The sequence below is a fragment of the Myotis myotis genome, unplaced genomic scaffold, assembly GCF_014108235.1.
Source record: "Myotis myotis isolate mMyoMyo1 unplaced genomic scaffold, mMyoMyo1.p scaffold_m19_p_11, whole genome shotgun sequence".
In the NCBI taxonomy this organism is placed as follows: domain Eukaryota; kingdom Metazoa; phylum Chordata; class Mammalia; order Chiroptera; family Vespertilionidae; genus Myotis; species Myotis myotis.
This window is the reverse complement of record NW_023416315.1, coordinates 69551208-69570873: the sequence shown is the minus strand read 5'-3', so window position 1 is coordinate 69570873 and position 19666 is coordinate 69551208. Positions and strand designations below refer to the sequence as shown.

The window sequence follows — 19666 nt, the reverse complement described above, 5'->3', positions numbered from 1 at the left end:
CTATGCCACCCACCCCAGCCCACTGTCCAGGGGCCATCCAGTCATATGAGCTGGGGGGGGGGAGGGGAGAATAGCGGTCACACTTAAATTGGTGTAAATAAATCATCATTGTGAGAGTATGGGTTTAAAAAGGATTCGGAGCCTTGGCCAGTGTTGCTCAGTGGTTAGAGTGTCAGGCCAATCACTGAAGGGTTGCAGGTTCGGATCCCTTGGCTGAGTTGGGAAGCAACCAATTAATGTGTCTCTCACATTGATGTTTACATCTCTCTCTTCCCCCCACCTCCCTCTCTCACTCCCTCATTCCCTCCTCCCTCAGTAAAAAAAAACACACAAAAAAACACAAAAAAAAAATGGAAAAATATCTTCAGGTGAAGATTAACAAACAAACAAATAAATAAATAAGGATTCTGAGTTTTTTCCATTTAAAATACTTCACCCATGCTTTTAACTATCAGTTTCATTTAAAGTAAGTCCTTTCGTTTATGTTTAAATTACTGTCCAAATATCTTAAATGGCAAAATAAGGTTCCAAAGCCTTCCCCATGCTTCCCAGCACTGTGGAGAGAAGTGAGCCCCTGGGCATGTTCCCCTTCTCTGGGTGTGGGGTACTGTCTGCGGCATATTCTGTTTTCTAACCGTGGGCCTGAAGAGGTTTCCTCCGAGAAGCCAAGGAATACGGTAGCACAGGTTGTCCCTGGGAAACTCAAAGGCTCCGTGCAGCTTCTCACTAAGGCTCTGCTTAATGGGCTTGGGAGGGGGCCAATCAAGCACTGGTGTGCCCAGCTGGCTCCTCAGAGCCAATGTGCATTCATCTCTCCCCAGTTCTGCGTTCAGTGATACCATGTTGGTGACCTAAAATCCACCATGCTGGGAGTATTTACCTCACAGAAACCCGCAAACGCTACAAATCAGGGCCTTTTTTCTGCCCAGACATCCAGCATATCAGCACACAGGAATTTATTATGTTCCCTACAAGGAATTAAAGCGTAACTAGCCTTGAAAACTACTGCACAGAAATGAATATACTCAATGAATTAATTCTGGGGGACATATGATATATCTGCAATTATATTAGCAGCCGCAATACCTGGTGCCACTAACATGTAATATTTTATACACTCAATGCACTTCAAAAAATCTTTACAGCACTGGCCGGTGTGTTCAGTGGTTAGAGTGTTGGCCCATGCACCGAAGAATCTTGGGTTCGATTTCCAGTCAAGGGCACATGTGGGAGGCAACCTGTTGATGTGTCTCTCTCACATCAATGTATCTCTCTCTCTCTCCCTCTTCCTCTCCCTATCCCCATCCCTCCCTCCCTTCCACTCTGTCTCAAAAGCAAAGGGGAAACGTATCTTCGAGTGAGGATTAGCAAAAAAAATTTATTTAATCTTTATACAAGCTGTACTTTTAATTGACTCAGATTTTTAATGTTAAAAGAGAGTTTGCTAATTTTTTCATTAAAAGTTTAAGCACAAACTTTGGGACCATAGAATTTGAGTGCTGAAGGGACTTAAAGAAATAATCTAGAAAAGACTTTCAGATTTAAAAATAAAAAAACCACTAAGATCATAGACACGGAGACTCACTTACATGTGCTAACTCATGTAAAGGCAGTGCCAGGACGGTAATGTCCGTCCGCTACCTGACCACCTGAACTTCCACACGAGCTTATATGGCAGATCGGTTTTAAAAAGAAGAGAGAAAGAAAGTGCGTTCCATTCTGACGTCTCAGGGACCTGTCCGAGTGGTCATAAGGTCCACGACTCTAGAGAAAACTCATACTTTTGAATGAAGAGGTCTGCACATAGCCTGAGTGGAACAATTAAGTAGAGCGCATATTTCCATTCCGCATCGTTTGAGTAAAGCAAAGACTTGGGTTCAAGTCATCTCTCCTGGAAAAAGCTTCCCTCCGCACAGGCTGTGGAACAATTACCCCGGGTAAGAGCACTGCTGTCACAGTTCCCTAAGCACAGAGTCTTGGGCACTGATGAAAAAATAGTCCGCTACTGGTTGGTCTTTTTAAGCACAATAAAGAGAAGATAGAAACACCATACCCAGGCAAGAAGCAACAGATTTCTCTTCACCGTTCCGCAGTATCCTAGCATCCCCACGATGATGAGGAAACAGCAAACGGCAATCATGACTGGATGAACCACGGGAAAGTAAGTCAAGATGACGGCCTCCTCTACCCTGAAAAAGAACAAGCATGTGTCACATTACAAAGAAAATGTGATCAAAAGGCACCCAAGACATGGTACACGACCCAACTGTGATTTGCCTTAATAACCTTTAAATCATCATGCGCAAAGACAACAGCTGCATTGCTATTTTCAAAATCACTGTGCTATCTCAGCAATGTGCCTGCTTGTTTTATTTTTGCTTTGTTTTGTTTTAGTTTTTTTATACAAGTGGTACATTCCAACTTCAACTCATTTAAAACATATGATGAGCAAGAGATCCTTAACAAGAAGTCCATCTACTGTGAGCTCTGAAGCCTCAGCCTGGGGGACCACACTGTACCCTTCGCTCTTTCCCCTCCTCACAGATCTGGGGCTCCAGTTAAAAGAAAAAGGAAGGGGGAGAGATGATTTTTGCTAGAAACTTATGAAAAAAAAGGTCATTGACTACAGCCATAATAGGAAGAATAATGGGAATAACAAAAATTACCCTAACAACACTCCATTGTGTTAAGGACTTTACAAAAATATCTTAGTGAATCCTTAGGACATTTCAGAGTGGAATATATTACATTCCCCATTCAGAGATGAAAAATAAATTTTTGCGGCTAGGAGAAGTTGAGTAATTTGCTCGAGGTTAGTGGACCAACCTTTGAAATTTGAGAAGAAATGGCACTGAGTGGGTTTGGTTTTCCTGAGCTCAGGAATACGAAGGCAACAAGGTTGGGGATGATTTTTGTAGAAAAAAAGTAGCTCGGCTGTCCTTTATATGCAAATATGACAGAGCTGGCACACTGTCAGGAAGACAGGAATGATCTCTCAGGGCCTTAATGAGAATGCTAGAAAAATGCATACAACAGTAACAAAGGTTGCCACGGGCAGGGAAAACTTCCCAAATGAACTTAGCAGCAATACCCTCTAAACAGCTGAGGGCAAAGTTACCTAGAAACTAGCGCCTGAGGAAACCTTATCAAAGACATCAATCATTACTTGTAAAGCCTACCTTGTTTCTGCAGTTAAAGTCAGAACATTATTCAGGTAGTCCCTCATCCAAGCAGAAACTGCCAACACGCTGATGGACATTAACTGGAAAGAAAAAAATACAAAGGTTACGAAGGATTCATGCAACATTCTCTGCCAGATTAACAGTAAAAAAAATAAAAATAAAAAAATAAGGATATTGCCTTACATAGCTATTATGCTTTTCCATAATTTCCCGTTGAGATTTACTTTTACTTTATATATCTGCCATTCCATTTCGTAATCACGACATAGCCGCTAAATAGAAAGTCACCAAATAGGACACACATAGCTAAACTATTTAATGACCGATTCCAGGTCGAGAAGGGGAATTGCACAAGATGAAGAGGCCACAGGACAATTAAATTATGAAATGCACAAGATAAGCCTAAAATATGTCAAATGTAAAAGCAAGGAAGCAATCAAATACTATTGATGTTATCAAAAAATAAAAGTCCAAGGAGCTAACTTGGAAGAGCTTCCACTGGCTAAATTTCAAGCAATTTGGGCACCAAAATAATAGCAATAATAACAATAATCAACACAATAGTTTGAAACATCAAATATGCTAAAAATGTGTAAATTCATAATCACACTTAAACAAAACTCACTGGTCACCTTTGTAGAATGTTGCATACTCAAATCATTATTCAGAAAACTGTTAAGAATCCAATATTTATCCAACCTTTTCTATAAAAACTAAAGAACCAAAGACTTAATGAAAGCTTTTACAGACGAATTTCTGGTAATATGTGAAGAAAGCATGACAGAGTATCACTATTTATCAACTCCTTCTGAAATAATGAATTTCTAGGCAAAGGTCCTCAATAGAGGCCAAAATGATCAGGATAGTAGTTCTGAATCCTGTCTGTACATCAAAATCACCTAGGACTCAAAAAATTACTGAGCCTGATCTACCCTGGACCAACTAATTGTTGAGAGTGGGGGCTGGGCACCAGAAATGTGTAAACACTCCACAGATGTTCTAACATGTAGTCAGGGCTAAGAACCACTGCATTACGCGAAAGTTTAGAATAGAGAGAGCAGGCAGACCCCACTGATCAATCTTAGTATCACAAAAAGAGACAATCAGATATAATGTTTCCCAGCACGATGCAATGAGAAGTACACCGAGATACCTGTGAAGTATTTTTACCAAAAAGTCAAACCTGAATCTAATCAAGCCCCTAGCTGTATAAGTTTATAGGAAATACAGGGAATAGATTTAAATTCGTTAAATGCCACCATGATTTTGCAATCAGCAAAATCGAGAATATGAGAAATTTACAGGCCAAATGATCTGATTTATTTAATTTTAAAAATTGGCCAAGGGTGGGGGGGACCATTAGAAATTAAAAGAGATTTAAGAGGTTACTCAATGCAACATGTTGACCTGGTATGAATTCTTATTCAAACAAATCAATAACAAAGAGACATTTATGAGACAACAGGGGATATTTTAAGATGACTAGATATTTGAAAATATTAAGAAATTCTTGTTTTTTATTTTAGGTACAGTAATGGTATTGAGGTGTGTTTTTTTTTTAAAAAAAAGATCCTTATCTTTTAGAGATATATGCTGAATGGTTAAATAAACAATCCAAAAGCTGAAGTCAACCCTTAAGTTCTGAAGGTCTTTCCTATTTTGATGGAAATGTTTCTAAAATGTACCTTATATTTGGCTCTTAAAGCACAGTATAGTGAAATTCTACTTCATTTGATTTTTAATAATTTCTGGGACATTATAAATATATCAATTACCATTATGTGTTATAGATTTAGCCTTAAATGCTAAAAGAAATGATGAAAATACAAGATGGAATGTGTCTGTGCTGATTCAAGCCGTGGCCATGAAACATGGTTTCTGGAAAAAGGCTCTAGGAGTATCACATGTAGAGCCCTGTGCCTCTTGGAGAGTGACGTATGGACACCTGCTTGGAAAATCCATTAGTGAATTCACTTGTCCTTCACTCAGCTGCAAATATTTACTCAACGCATACTGCCTGCTTTGTACTGTCTGTGCTAGATTCAGAGACCCAACAATGAGTAAGACAAGCAAGACGCCAGACTTTAAGGAGCCTCTTGTGGGGCACAAAAATAAACATATAAATCAGGTGATTACAGACTATAAAAGTACCATGAGACACACAAAAGTGAGGTAGCCTGTTCAAGGTCTTACAGACTAAGTAGCAGGGCTGGGATTCAAATCCATGCCTTTGGGGTTTTACCCACAGTAATTACCTTCCCAATAAGACACAAGCGTGAGAAATTCCACAGTGAGGAGACCAGCCTGCAGAGCATTCAAGCTTCTGTTTCAAAAGGGGTGAGGAGAAGGGAGAGGAGGGGGAGGCAGTGTACAATGGTCAGGCTCAGTCCAAATGTCTGAACTATATTCATTGGTGAATAGGAGCTCAGGGGCCTATGGCCCAACACAGGTTAGGAGCCTTGGGACACCAGTTCAGAGGAGAATTCGGCCAGTTAGTACTGTCCTCATTTCTGTTGAGAATGAAGAACAGATTGCAAGCCTAACAAAGGCTACTCAGTGAATCAGCCACAGTGTATTAACCATGCGCCTAGCTTCTGTCAACTTGATGCTTTGACATCTGTTCTGCATGCTTATGCTGGACATGCCTTAGTCTGAGAAACTGATAATATGCCTGAGTTAGCGTGTCTCAGCCACCTGCTGTCCACCGCCTCGGGGAGGAGTCCTCCTGGAACAAGCTTTTCATTTTGAAATACAAACTAACCAATCCAAAGCCCCTTCCCTTATGAGCTCCCTCGGTCTGGGCTACTCTACACCTGCCCTAACCACTGCAAGATTCAGTGCCAGACGACTAGAGGCAGTCCCTACTTCCAAAACGCTGAAATTATTCCAAGTGGCCAATCCAAAACCTGCTTACCCTGCCTTGCCTGGTCCTTCTCAAAGAAGCCACAATAGAAGCACTGGCCTGATCCCGCCACCTCTCTGCCTTGTGGTGGATCCCCGTGCTTCCCCATCTCAGCCCACTATGATGAGACATGTACTCTCTTGGGATCTGTGAGTATAATGAACTACCTTTTCAATGCCAGTCATTTCCTGACGTGTTGGCCTTACCATCGCTAAATAATAATACAACCTCTTGAAACACACAGGGCTAACCGAGGACTGTGGCCTACCTAATTCCCTCTGAGGCTATGCATTCTCTCTCCACTTGGCTATATGTATGGGCCTTTAAACACCTTGTAAGTTTGATGGCAACAAAAAATTCTATAATGTGCTATTTTATTTAATTTCCTCATATTCTCTTATAGTTATAAGTAATTCTCCTCTCTTTATTATTCTGGCCTTGGTTTTCCTACCCTCTAATTTTTTACAGGCTTGTTCAGGCCAAATTTTCAGTATTACAGCTCTAAGGTGTCAAAAAATTATCAGCGTCTTCATTCTGTATAATATATGGTCAGTGGTTGTTATTATACAGTTCTTCTATTTATAACCAAAAAGTGTATTTATTATAAATGGAATATTCCAAAATATTTGGACAGAATGGTTAAGACCATGGATTTTGAAGTCATTCTTCCATCTAGAAAAGTATGTGTTAATCAGCTGCTCTTTGCCAGGTACTGTGTGTGTGTGATGTGGTGGAGATACGCTGATGGGCAAAATAACAGACACCAACTCTATTCTATGGTGAAATTTGCTAAGTGAAGAGGACACACATATATCAATGAACTTATCAGAGATATAAATGCATAACTGCAAACTGTGATAAGTACTGGGGAGGCATGATACAAGTTGCTCTAAGAACTTCTTTTGGGGTTTCTGGCCTATTCCAAGGGGTCAAAGGGAACTTGTCTAAGAGACCTGAGGTCTGAGGATAATTATCAAGTTCATTGGGGAGAGGAAGGCTAAAAAGAACATCCCAGTAAAAAATAACAACAAAAAAAACAGAAAGGTCCCAAGGTAGAAGGCATCATGATATGTTAAAGGAAGGGAAATTGGCACCTGGTAAGAACAGAAAGCCAGGCAGAGATCAGGATCAGATCACAGAAGTCATTTTAAGGCGAATGACCTTGACCATAAGGACAATGAGAAGCCATTATCTAAAACAAACAAAAAAACAAACAAAAAACACCTTGGTTTGAATTCCAGCTCTTCTCCTTTTCCTATAGAACTTTGGGTTGTCATTTAACCTATCTCAAGTCACTTTTGACCTCAGGGCTTTCTCTGAGTCTTTCTCAGTCAGCTTAAGAGACAAGTCAATTGCAAAATCAGTCCAGAAATGAAATCATCATATATTTGAAAGTCTACCAAGTGGGTAAGGGCAGAAGCAGGGTGGCATAGCTACCTATAGGACTCCCATGGCCATTCTCACTTTTGACATCTCTAAAACGGAACTAATTTCCATTCCTCTGAAAACCTACATGCACCTCCCACCATTTTTCCTACCTCAGTAAATGGTATAATCGATGCTTCAATCGCATAAACTGACAGCTGGGCAGGCAGCCTGAACCTCTCCTTCTTCCTCAGTCCTACAACTAATTACCTGCAAGTCCTACCGACTGTTCCTGTGACGCCTCTGGTGAATCCCTCCCTCTTTCCTGCCACTTCTGCCTAGTTCAGGCCCTCAATTCTTTGCCAGGCAATTACAATCACCTTCCAAGAGAACTCTACAGCTCACAGATTGCACCTCAAATTCACCCTTCCATTAGCTTTATAAAACAGAGATCAAGTTCTTCTGCTTTAAAGCCCTCATAGCTGCCCCTTGTGGCTCCTCCCCAAGTCTCATTTCTACTTCCCCCAATGCTCTCCTAGAGAATAAAGTTTAAGCTTCAGTCACCCTTTGACTTATCTCTTGAACCTATTTCCTGCCAGCTCCTACCCACACACATTCTGCACACAGATGACCAAAAAAAACCTGCTCGCACATGTGTAAGATGCACCATGCACATCTCCAAAGCCTCCATGTCTTTGCCCAGTTTTCTCTGCCTGCAGTGCTATCCTGCCCCAGCCTTTCCAGCCTGAAAGACCAGCTCAGATATCAGCTAGAGTGTGAAGACGTTCTCCCAACTCCCTCCTCCCCAGTCAGGGTGCTAGTTCAGACTTCCCAGAGCAGCTATCTAGCTTCCTATCTTTACCCACCTGATTCCCCTAGAGGAGACAGACCACTACTTACAGCTCCATCACATAGCAAGAGGGCCGGGCCCCATAGTGAGCCCTAATACATATTAGATGAGTAAATGAGAAAAAAGTAAAGGGAGATGATTTCAACTGCTAAACAAGCTCTCAGGGAATTTTAGCAAAATTAGGAGGCACTTTAAGCAAAATGAAGCTTCCTATCACTGGAAGTTTTCCAGTAGAGAGATGCTTGCTGAATTCTAAGATCGAAGATTTACATATCAGGTCAGAAGCTGGCTTAGTGTTCTCAAGTGTCCTTTAAACTACAAGCCTTGTGTCCTACTTGGCCCCACTGTATTTCTCACAGCAGTTGCCCAAGCACCGTAGCTGTGCACAGAACATTAATCAGCATAAATGACATCAACCCAAAGCCTTATTTTATAGTAAACAAGCAACTCTGAGAATAAATTGCTTTTTATGGTGACATTATTTCCCTCCACATTAAATGTCTAAGAGCAGTTTCATCCTCAAAGAGTGATTTTATTCACTACGGTTGAGAAAATAATAACAGTAACAACAAAGATAGTGCAAGCCATCGCAAGCTAAGTTATAATGAGACGCATTCACCTTGACAAGGAATCCTGATGTGTTAAATCCAGAAAAACAAATTATGCAGCTAATTCCGGACTCCTTACTAATCATAGTATTTTCTACTAGTTTTCCAAATTAAACTAAAATAATTCTTAAACTGTTTCATGATTAAATTACTAGAAACACTGTAGTTACCCTATGTAACTAGACTTAGAGCTCCTTGCATTTTCTCCCATATTGCAAAATATTATTTGTAGTTCAAAGGAATATTTAGCAAATAATACAAATATTACTCTAAAGAGCTATATTTCATATACTCCTTGGCAGGACATTTGCCACATTCTGTCTTGCAAAACATTTAGAAAATGCTAGCTCTCAATAAATATTTATAAGTATGAAATTTCCCAGGTAGGAGATACATTCTGGTTCTGTTTGAATCTAATTATGTAAAAACAAGTACTGAATCAAGTTGTTTTCTGAATCAGAATTTTATGTGTGTTCATATTCCCTAGATTTATTATGAAATGTATATCTATAGTTTCCACCAAACAGTAAGATCACAGTCAAAAAACAGATTTTTAAATCCTCCCACTGTCTGCCATAAAAAATACATATAGTCTCGTATAAGGTGACAGTGACACCAATCATTTCTGTTCCAGGCTGACGGGTGTCTGAAACCACCTCCTTGAACTTCTCCTTTTCTGTCAGATCCTTAGAAACAAGCAGAATGCAAAAGCGATGGGGACTAGTTACAGCTCCGTCTGCAGAGAGCTTGGGGAAACGACACAAACGCTCTGAACCGTTGCTTGCTCGTCTTAAAAATGGAGAAGATGGACTAGAGGCTTTTAAACTCCCTTTTTTCTTAAAAACAAACAAACAAACAAAAAAACTCAAATAGTTATTTATTGAAATGTAAAGGTAAGTCAGTTCTTGATTATTTGGGGGCTGGCAGCCCAATGCCAGTACTTCCCGGTAATGTGTCTGTTTCTTGCCTGCCTCCCTCTGCCTTTTGGTCAGTCGGTACCTAACCAGTTTCCCTTCCACCAAGGGATGAGCAGCAGAAAGAGAGCAAAGAGATAACACCATCTGAGAATGCTGTGGGGGAAAAGGCCCTGTAAATTATATCCGAAATGAATTCCGGAGATTACTTGTGGGTATGATTTGCACGTCGGCATCTATTAATTGGAGCTGAACAAATCAATAGCTCCCTGGAGCTGCTTTGACTAATAGTTTTTATAGATCATCATGCTGCCCTGTAGATGGGGAGACCGTACGGCCTACTCTGGCCAGGCTGTAAGCCTCTGTTGTCCTGTCATGATTATGAGTAGGAACATCCCCTTCCCTTCCCTGGTTCCCAGGACAAGTTACATGATTACCCTATAGAGACTGCAGGTAACAGAAGGGTAAGATGCCTCATTCTACACCGCAGTGTCTGTGCAGACCAATGAGAGTAAACTCCACCTTCACTTCCCCAGTGGCCCAGCTTGTGATGATTCTCAGAGGAAGCAAATGAGTAAGGGGCTACCACCCCAGTCTGTGCTCCAAAGAATCCTCCCTGCCCTTCTCCTCAAAAGACATTCCTTAAGAAGCATTCAGTTTGCCCATCATTGCCCTGCTGAGCACACTATAATATATATATCTCCTATATAATAAAAGCATAATATGCAAATCAACCCAACCGGTGGAACAACTGTCTGGCGAGCAGGCGGCGGCACCAGGCCAGCCAAGGCACATGCCAGCAGGCAGAGGGAGGGGACAACGGGGGAGGGACGATGGGGGGCACCATCCCCAGATCACCCACCTGTCACCTCCCACAGAGGGAGGCCACCAGTGGTGGTGGTGGTGGTGGTGGTGGTGGTGGTGGTGGTGGTGGTGGTGGTGGCGGCGGCGGCGGCGGCGGCGGCAGTGGCTGCAGCAGCAGGGAATGGGGCTGGCTGTTCGCTGGCCAGCTCCATCCCCTGTTCTGCCCTTCCAGTTGCCTCCCACAGAGGGAGGCCAGACTGCGGCTTAGTCGGACATCCCCTGAGGGCTCCCAGACTGCTAGTGGCCACAGGCCGGGCTGAAGGACCACCCCCACCCGAGTGCATGAATTTTTGTGCACCAGGCCTCTAGTATGTATATATATATATATATATATATATATATATATATATATACATATATATACACATATATACTCAGCTTTGCCCCTGAGACTAAAGTTTATTTAAAGTCTATTTTTATAAAGCACTAATATTTGTTTGAGGGCTCTCCACTACTCTTTAGGAAGAGTTAAAGGAAACTGGAAGCCTGTCATAGAGTAAAGTTGGGGCATTCATTTAGCAAGCAATACTTGAATGTGACTACATATAAGTGCTGTGGGGATGCAAATGTCCACTCACCAAGAACCCCCTTAGGGTATGCATGGGTCAAACACCCAAGGCTCACTACAGATGGGGGAGGGGTTATGAGGGGCATAAGAAGAGGGGACAGAACATCATTTTGTTTGTTTCACCTACCTTTCATATATTCCAGAAGTGTGAACTAGCTAGGCCAGCATAGCTCAGTGGTTAAGTGTCGACCTATGAATCAGGAGGTCACGGTTAGATTCCCAGTCAGAGCACATGCCCAAGTTGCAGGCTCGATCCCCAGTGTGGGGCATGCAGGAGGTAGCCAATCAATGATTCTCTCTCATCATTGGTGTTTCTACCTCTCTCTCCTCCCTTCTTCTCTGAAATCAATAAAATATATATTTTTTAAAAAAGAATATCTATAAGACAAAAAAGCATGAACTAGATGCCCTGTCTACTTTCTAGGCTCTCTTTTATATGTTTCTTTTCATCAAGGAAGTTTAAGAGCCATTGCTATTAAACAATGGCTCTTACCTACTAACGAGAAATAGGAGCTTAAAACTACTGGTTTGGCTCAGTGGATAGAGTGTTGGCCTGTGGACTGAAGGGTCCCAGGTTTGATTCTGGTCAGGGGCACATGCCCAGGCTGTGGGCTTAATCTCCAGTAGGAGGCATGCAGGAGGCAGCTGATCAATAATTCTCGATCATTATTGATGCTTCCATCTCTCTCTCTCCCTTCCTCTCTGAAATCAATTAAAAATTTTTTAAAATCTACAAATATGATTATACTTTTAGAAAATAATAAACATATATGAGGAATGTTCCATGTTCACCAATTTCAGGAACTTTCAAAGAGAACCATATTTGTCCATATTTGTAATAGCAGAAAATTATCATTGGCACTCAGATCATAAATCCACAGAAGTTGTCTTTAAAATGGAGAAAAGTTTTCATTTACTTCAATCATATGCCATCTAAATAGTAAAAATAGGATAAATGTAAAGTAAAGAAAATCCAGTTCCTTGCTTCATCTTGGCCAGACTGTGAATCATGGTTTCAAAAGAGATTTTAGGGGTGGTTTCCTCCCGTGCACCGTGTCCCATTACAAACCCACTACACACTCCTGACAAACCTACAAGGCCCGGTATGTGTCTGCCAAACCCTGTGCAGCTGTAGGGGGACCATGCTTCTGTGTAAGGAGGGAAAGCCGCTCCACAGAGGGCAAAGCCAGGTGCCTGGACACATAGCAACGTGAACACAGTGCATTTTCAGTCCGAAATGTGCTGGGGATTATTTCCTCTTAGACTTGTCTATGCCTCACGCCTCCAAAAATTAAGTACTTAAGATGTACCTTTTTTTTACTAAAAAAAGAATTTCACTGTGTGATTTTCAACTATGAGAACAGCAAAACAAAATTGTATATAGGTTCCCAGTGTTTTCCCAATTAAGATTCCTTTTTTCTCTCTCTCTAAAATCCTTGTGAGGTAGAGAAGTGGGGAGGGTACCGGTATAGAAGATATAGGCTGGAAAAAGTCCATTTAAAATGCCAACTGAGAGCAAAGGACTATAGCTCTTGATCAAGAGGGAAGAACCATTGTCCAATCCATACTCAGGATGTGAAGTCTGGTTTAAGAAGTGGGATTCATAAGCCGCACTGGTTTGTTCTGTTTCCAATTCCAACGAGAACCAAAAGCAAGGATAAAAGCCTCGCTCCTCAAAATGTGGCCCTCACACCAGCAGCCTCAGCATCACAAAGGAGCTTTTTAGAAATGCAGAATCTCAGACCTAACTCCACACACACTGAATCAGAATCTGCTTTTAACACACATGAGGCCCAGGTGACTGTCCGCGCGTAGAGGGCTTGGAGTGAGCAGTGGACAGCTAATCCCTTCCGACTAAGGCTGTTTACTTCTTTGCTGCAAATAAATTCCCCACTGTGTCCAGAAGTACAACTCCCCTGGCACTTGGAGAGAAAAAAAATTGGAACTTTGCATCCCTGTTCTGTTATCTACTAGCAAGTTACAGAACTTCTCCGAGTAACTTCCCCTAGCAAAAAAACAAAAACAAAAAACTATCTTCCCTAGCTGTGATGAGAATGAGAGGAGAGAGTAGTGTAAGGATGGCCAGGTATGTGCCCAGCCCAAGGTAGAAAACTGCTTGCTTCTGTTTCAGTAGCGATAGGAAATCAAGGATCAGCAGACACAAATTTAACATTGAGAGAATAAGGGCAATTTCCCCAAAGCTGGCCGATACATTTCATACAATTCCAACAAAACTCCCATAGTTATTTTTCATTGTATACAGCAATCTTAAAAATGAGTATGTAAAAAGAAATCTTTAACCAACACAAAAAAGGCAAGTGCTTTAAAAGAACAGAACATGAAAGAATGCATAAAATTCTACAGAAAAATTCTATTAAAAACACAGAAAATTTTGTTTTTAATGCAGCAACAGATAACATAAATGAAATGAAAAATAGCGCAAACTGAAATTTAAATATAAAATATTTAATATTAATTATGAAATGAAGTAATATATATAAATATATATGTATATGTAAATTGATGCTCTGCTCACTGATGGTGGAGGAAGTAAAAAGTAAAGTAACAGTGAGATAAAACTTTAAACCAGTGATTTTTCAACCCATGTGCTGCAAGAATTTTTAAAGCATGCAATGCCTTACTATTTATTCAAGGACACTGACGTCTTTACCCTTAGATTGTCAAATTTAAAAATGAGAACAGCCAACACAATAGCCATCCGGTGTGAATGAATCAAAACTACACCTATGTTTTGTCAGATAGGCAAAAAATATATCATAGTTTTTGGTGTGTTGCAGGATTTTAATAATTAGTTTATGTGTGCCATGAGATGAAAAAGGTTGATCATCACTGCTTTAAACTTTTCAGAATGGCAAAAATTAAAAAGTACCATAACCAGCCCTGACCGGTTTGGCTCAGTGGATAGAGCATCGGCCTGCGGACTCAAGGGTCCCAGGTTCGATTCCGGTTAAGAGCATGTACTTTGGTTGCAGGCACATCCACAGGGTGGGTGTGCAGGAGGCAGCTGATCCATGTTTCTCGCTCATCGATGTTTCTAACTCTCTATCTCTCTCCCTTCCTCTCTGTAAAAAAATCAAATATATATATATATATATATATATATATATATATACCATAACCAACAAGATGGCAACAAATATCTTCATCCGCATAATGGGGTGTAGTAGTGCTCTTATTCCTAGGGGCTGGGTTCCCAGGACAGGACTGCTACATCTAAGGCGTGTCATAGTGCTAACACTAGCAGCAGTGTTAATCACAATTACAATTACCACCATTACTACTATAAGATTCCTTTGACTCAGCAACCCACCTCCTGGTAATCTACTTACAGGAGATCAGTATTGTAGTAGTGCCAGTAGTAACAACTGCAAGTACTACTATTGCTACAGAGATAGAGATAGTACTTAAGTATCACTGTTCAAGCACTTTACATATAGTAACTCTAATCCTCACAATAACTATAAAAAACAGAAACTATCATTCCTATTTCAGACTAGGAAATTGAGGCATAAATATGCCTAGCAAACATAAGAACTTATACTGATACTAGAGGCCCAGTGCATGAAATTTGTGCACTTGGGCAGGGGGGATGGGTTGGGTCTCTCAGCCTGGCCTTCTCACAGTATGGGAGCCCTTGGGGGATGTCCGACTGAGATCCTAGGCCCGCTCCCTAAGCCGTCAGTCGAACATCCGTAGCACTGCCGCGGAGGCGGGAGAAGCTCCTGCCACCACTGCTACGCTTGCCAGCTGAGAGCCTGGCCTCTGGTTGAGCAGCGTTCCCCCTATGGGAGCACACTGACCACCAGGGGGCAGCTTCTTCATTGAGTGTCTACCTCCTAGTGGTCAGCATTCAGCTGTTCGGTTGATTTGCATATTAGCCTTTTATTATATAGGATTAGCTCTTTTGCTGCTGTTGTTACATATCCTATTCAGATGTTGTACATCTGAATGTTCATGAATGGGAATACATGGACAGGAATGAGTAAATATATCTTTGTATGAAATAAAGAAAAACAGAAGGACCCACACTAGGCAGTTCGCATGGATTATTTTGGTGGAGGAAAGTGATTTTTTTTGAGAGACAAGGATGGCTGGAGAAAGGAGGAAGCAATCTCAATAATAAAAAACACACACAAAGTGAGAAAGCTTAAGGATAGAATAAAAACAAAGACAACATTTCACATTCTTTGGGGACACAAGGAGCTCTACAGGAGTTTAAGGAACAGATATTTTCAAGCAAACTTCATTACTCAAAAGAGCCATATTTTTGTTAAATGATTTGGGCTTTCCCCCCAGGTAATACAAATTATGGAGAAAATTTCCCAAGAATTTATTCTTTGTTCAACAACAATACCAAAAACCCCTACTAATTCCAAGGTTCAGAACTCATACTCATCCATGTAAAGGTAAGCATGTCAAACTCAAAGGCTAACACGGGTCAAATAAACAAGGTTTAAGTTTATGTGGGCCGCAAAAAAAACTTGTTCTCCGAAAGCGAAATATTTCTTGTTGCGCACAACAAACAAGTCAGTACAAGACTAATGACGTGGCAATCAGCTGCTAAAATATTCGCTGCTAGTATTAGTGGAGGAAATGGTGCGCCTGCGCGTAGGTGTGTAAGGGAACTGAATGCAACACCATTATAGTAACCAGTCATTAGCGAACATTGCAGTTCGTTATTAATAATTATGTTTGACATGCTTGGTGTAGAGGAAAGAAAGCTGAGTCCTGCTCCTGGCACTGTCATCTTTGGGCTATTTGACCTTTGGCTAGTTAATAACCTCCACTTAAGTTTTCTCATCCACAAGTGAGGAAGTTCAACCTGGTCACCCTTAAATACCTTTTTAGATATAACAGTGTGATGATTCTATTATTAACAAGTACAAAGGAGAAAAGTGAAAAGCTAGCAAATGGGAGTGATAATTATTAACATTTTAAAGACACTGGTAATTTAATGAGCCCCTTAAAATTATACATTTTTAGAATGAAAAGCGGCAATAAGATTAAGTGGGAATTGTACAGTTTCAAGTGGTGAGTTTAACTACTCAATGCTTTAATTTTCATGTTGAGGGGGAAAGTTATCAGTTTAGCTATCCTTCAGATTACTCACTGAAGTAAGGCTTGATTTGTCACCTTAAAATAGAGCCGTCCATAAGGAACAGTTCAACAAAAAGGTCATGCTCTAGAGACCACATGTAATAGCTCTATGAAGAAAGGCTGGTCAGTGGCAGCCAGTCAGCCAAATAAATAAGTTACACATGACAGTTTCCAAAGGAACCTTTTGAATATGTTATTCATAGAATACAAAATTGCCCAAAAACGTACCTGCTTAAGCATGATCGTTTCCTAAAACAGCAAAGTTTTAATTTTTATACTCTCCTCAAAAGTTTTATAAATAATAATGTGAATATGAGTAACACTAAATGAAAATTTGTGTCTGAGTGCAAAGCATAAAAAGTCACTAGCTCATGGGGCATAAAGATTTCCATGAGCTGGTTACAGTTAGTGTATTTTATTTTATTAAATGGGTATGGGATTTTCCAAAAGGATACACAAAATTCCTTTAAACTTCCCCAATTTAGGAATCCTTACATGAAAAACCACCTTTTCAGACTGATTGGAATCTTCTGGAAAAATCCGCCAAGCCTTTAGAGTGTAAGTAAGACTGGCTAGCCACAACCAGGCTTTTAGGCTAGGATGACATAGGGAAACAACTCATGGCTTGCACAGTTATCTGAAATTCCTGAAAACAAGCAGTTCCCTAAGTAGCAGGTCATAATTTTCTTATCTACAAGCACAGGCACGTGCATTTATTTATATCCCCAGATTAACTTCACGTCTAATTTTACTGCCACTGAGTATCCAGGGTGGATTTCTTTTTTGAAATGGAACTTGAGCTAGATCAAAGACATTTTAAGGTCAAAATGTACTTCTCTGCAAAACAGAGGGTGTGATCCCATGAAATGAATTCATGCGTCGCCATGCCCTTGGGCGCATTCTGTGGCGGCTGTGGGCAGGAAACCCCGTCCAGCCATCTCCACCTGGCGGTGCCCTGGCACTGACTTACCCAAAAGAGCAGGTTGAGGGCGTAGAGCAGACAGCGCAGGCACCTGACGGAGTCTTCTCTGGCCATGGTGACCCCCGGGAGGGAGCAGCCCCATTCTCTCACCACATCCTATCCCCAAGGGCAAGACAGCAGCGACCTGCAGCGGGCAGGGGAGAACAGGACTGATCCCCGCGCTCCGCACCCCCAGCGCATCCCTTCTCTGCCAGCCCTCGGCTGGGTCCGGAGTCAGGTTCATTCCAGACACCGCTTTCTCAACAAGCACTTGTGAAAGTTCTGATAGTAACCTACCCCCTCCGCCAAGTCCCAACCGCCTGCAGATACCACCTGCTGAGCAGAGAAAAGGGGTGACTCCCCGGACGAATGAAGGCGCAGAGTCAACCCCGGTTCCCAGGGGACCCGCGGCGCTGTCTGCGGGATTCTGATGAGACGCTCGGGAAAACCCCCCTCCATCCGCGCCCCTCCCGGGGGACAGGTCCGCTCAAACCCAAACTACCCGCAGGAGGCATCCCAGGCGCCGCCGGCGGGTCCGAGGGTGGGAAGGTACCTCTCGTTAGGACAATTCCTGGGGCCCCCAACTCCGCACCTCCCGCCCCATCCCGCAGCTCCCGTGGGAACGCGCGGCCCCGAAGGGGGCGCAGCGCCGAGTGGGGATCCCGCCCGGCGCCTGGAGTTTCTGGCGGGGAACGTGAGAAACCATGTCTCGGCCGCAGTGATGGATCAGCCGGGGGCGGGGCGGGGCAGGGCGCAGGGGAATCGGGGCCCGTGCAGCTGTGCAGGCACCGGGTTCGTCACTCACGTCCCCTCCCCCGGCCCCGGCCGCGGCCGCGACCCCGCGCTCCCAGCCGCCGAGGGAGCACAAAGCCGAGCGCGGCCCCCCGCCCGCCACCGCGTGCGCGCGCCCCCGGCCGGGCGCGGGGGGCAGCGCGGCGCGGGGAGCCGCCAGGGCAGCCCCCTAAGTACTTTCGCACCCGGCGCCCGGGCAGCCGCCGGCGCGCTGGCGGGACCGCGGGCAGGAAGGACGGCAGACGGGCGGCCACTCACCGTCCGCGCCCGGCCGCGCTCCGCACTCCCGCCGCTCGTCTGTCGGGGACGCACCGAGGGGGCTCATCGGGGCAGGGGCGCTCCCCCCGCGGAGCCGAAGGGCTGCATCGGCTGGAGCTGGAGACGCTTCCCTCTCTTCCTCTCCGCCCGCCGCCGCCGTCGCCGCCTCCTGGGAAAAAGAAAAAAAAAAAAAAGAGTCCTGGGCAGCAGTTGCTGGAAAGTCTCTGCTAAGCCACCTCCCAGCGCCGCTGTCCCTCCCAAGTCCTCGCCAAGTCCGGACGAGGCAGCGGCGGCAGCCAGGGCTGGCTGCACAAACCCTCGGCGCATGCTCCGGCCGCCGGCCCGGGTCGGATCCTAGTGGGTGTTGCTTGTCCCATCACCCCGAGTGAGCCCCTTAAGGGACGCCTCACCTCTGCGAGACACCGTCCAGGAGCCAAAGCCAGGGATTTGGGGGACGTCCACGCAGTGAGCCCCTTGAAAATGGTGGTGCTGGAGGAGGGGAGGGGAGGCTATAGCCATAGGGAAGCAGGCTCTTATTATATGAAAATATTTGTGTTTGAGAAGGGGGGTGAAAGAGTGGACCAACCCAATTCCTGCAACGAGAAACCAGTTTTCACAACCTTTTGGGAACAGCCTCCTGTGATTTGTCACTAACGTGGTGCCCTGTGATCCTTTTTATTGCTTTGTTGCCTCCCAGATTAAACCACACACACACACACACACACACACACACACACACACACAACCAGTTCTTTCCTACTTCCATAATGCACATGCACTAGGAAACACGAGTAAACGTGTCCAGGTCTGACATCCAGCATAAGAAGAAAATATTTTTAACTCTTTCACAGGTAATCCAAAGACTTCAAGTTTTTCTCCCAATAAGATGGAGTTTTAAGTGGGTGATTTACCTTGAATTGTGTACATACTAATGGACTTGGATTTTTTTTTTTTAAGCTAGAGATTCAGGGAGTATTAAAATAGTAATGGGAAACTATCCTTCTTCTTAAAAGTTTCTTTGGGGAGTAAGAAGTTTCACACATAACAATCACTCCATCATATCTCCATATAAAAATCTGATATTTTATGCCTCGTGATAGCCCACATTTCTATAATTATTTTTATGCACATTGTGTGGCAAATAAATCTGACACTAACAAATCTGAATTCCCAGAAATTTTTTTAAAAAAAACATTTTTTAGAGAAATATAGGAATTTATTTGAGCCAAACTGACAGCAATTATCAGGAAGCAAAATCTCAGCGAATTGAGGAAATGTGCTGGA

At 43.0% G+C, this 19666-nt stretch overlaps 1 protein-coding gene across 2 annotated transcripts in view; it reads right to left on the bottom strand.

The window, feature by feature from the left end:
* TSPAN12 (tetraspanin 12) overlaps positions 1–19666 on the bottom strand; it is a 142182-nt gene that overhangs the window by 54620 nt on the left and 67896 nt on the right. Inside the window, exons 1-5 of one of the 2 annotated variants that reach the window (XM_036328859.1) lie at positions 18793–18913; positions 18383–18551; positions 17342–17477; positions 3180–3262; positions 2054–2189 (exon numbers count right to left, since the gene is read on the bottom strand). In XM_036328859.1, coding sequence (XP_036184752.1) covers positions 2054–2189; positions 3180–3262; positions 17342–17407 — 285 coding nt within the window. In that variant the 5' untranslated portion in view covers positions 17408–17477; positions 18383–18551; positions 18793–18913. Of the gene's footprint in view, positions 1–2053; positions 2190–3179; positions 3263–17341; positions 17478–18382; positions 18552–18792; positions 18914–19666 lie in introns of those variants that run through there. The other variant, XM_036328860.1, reaches the window with a different exon arrangement.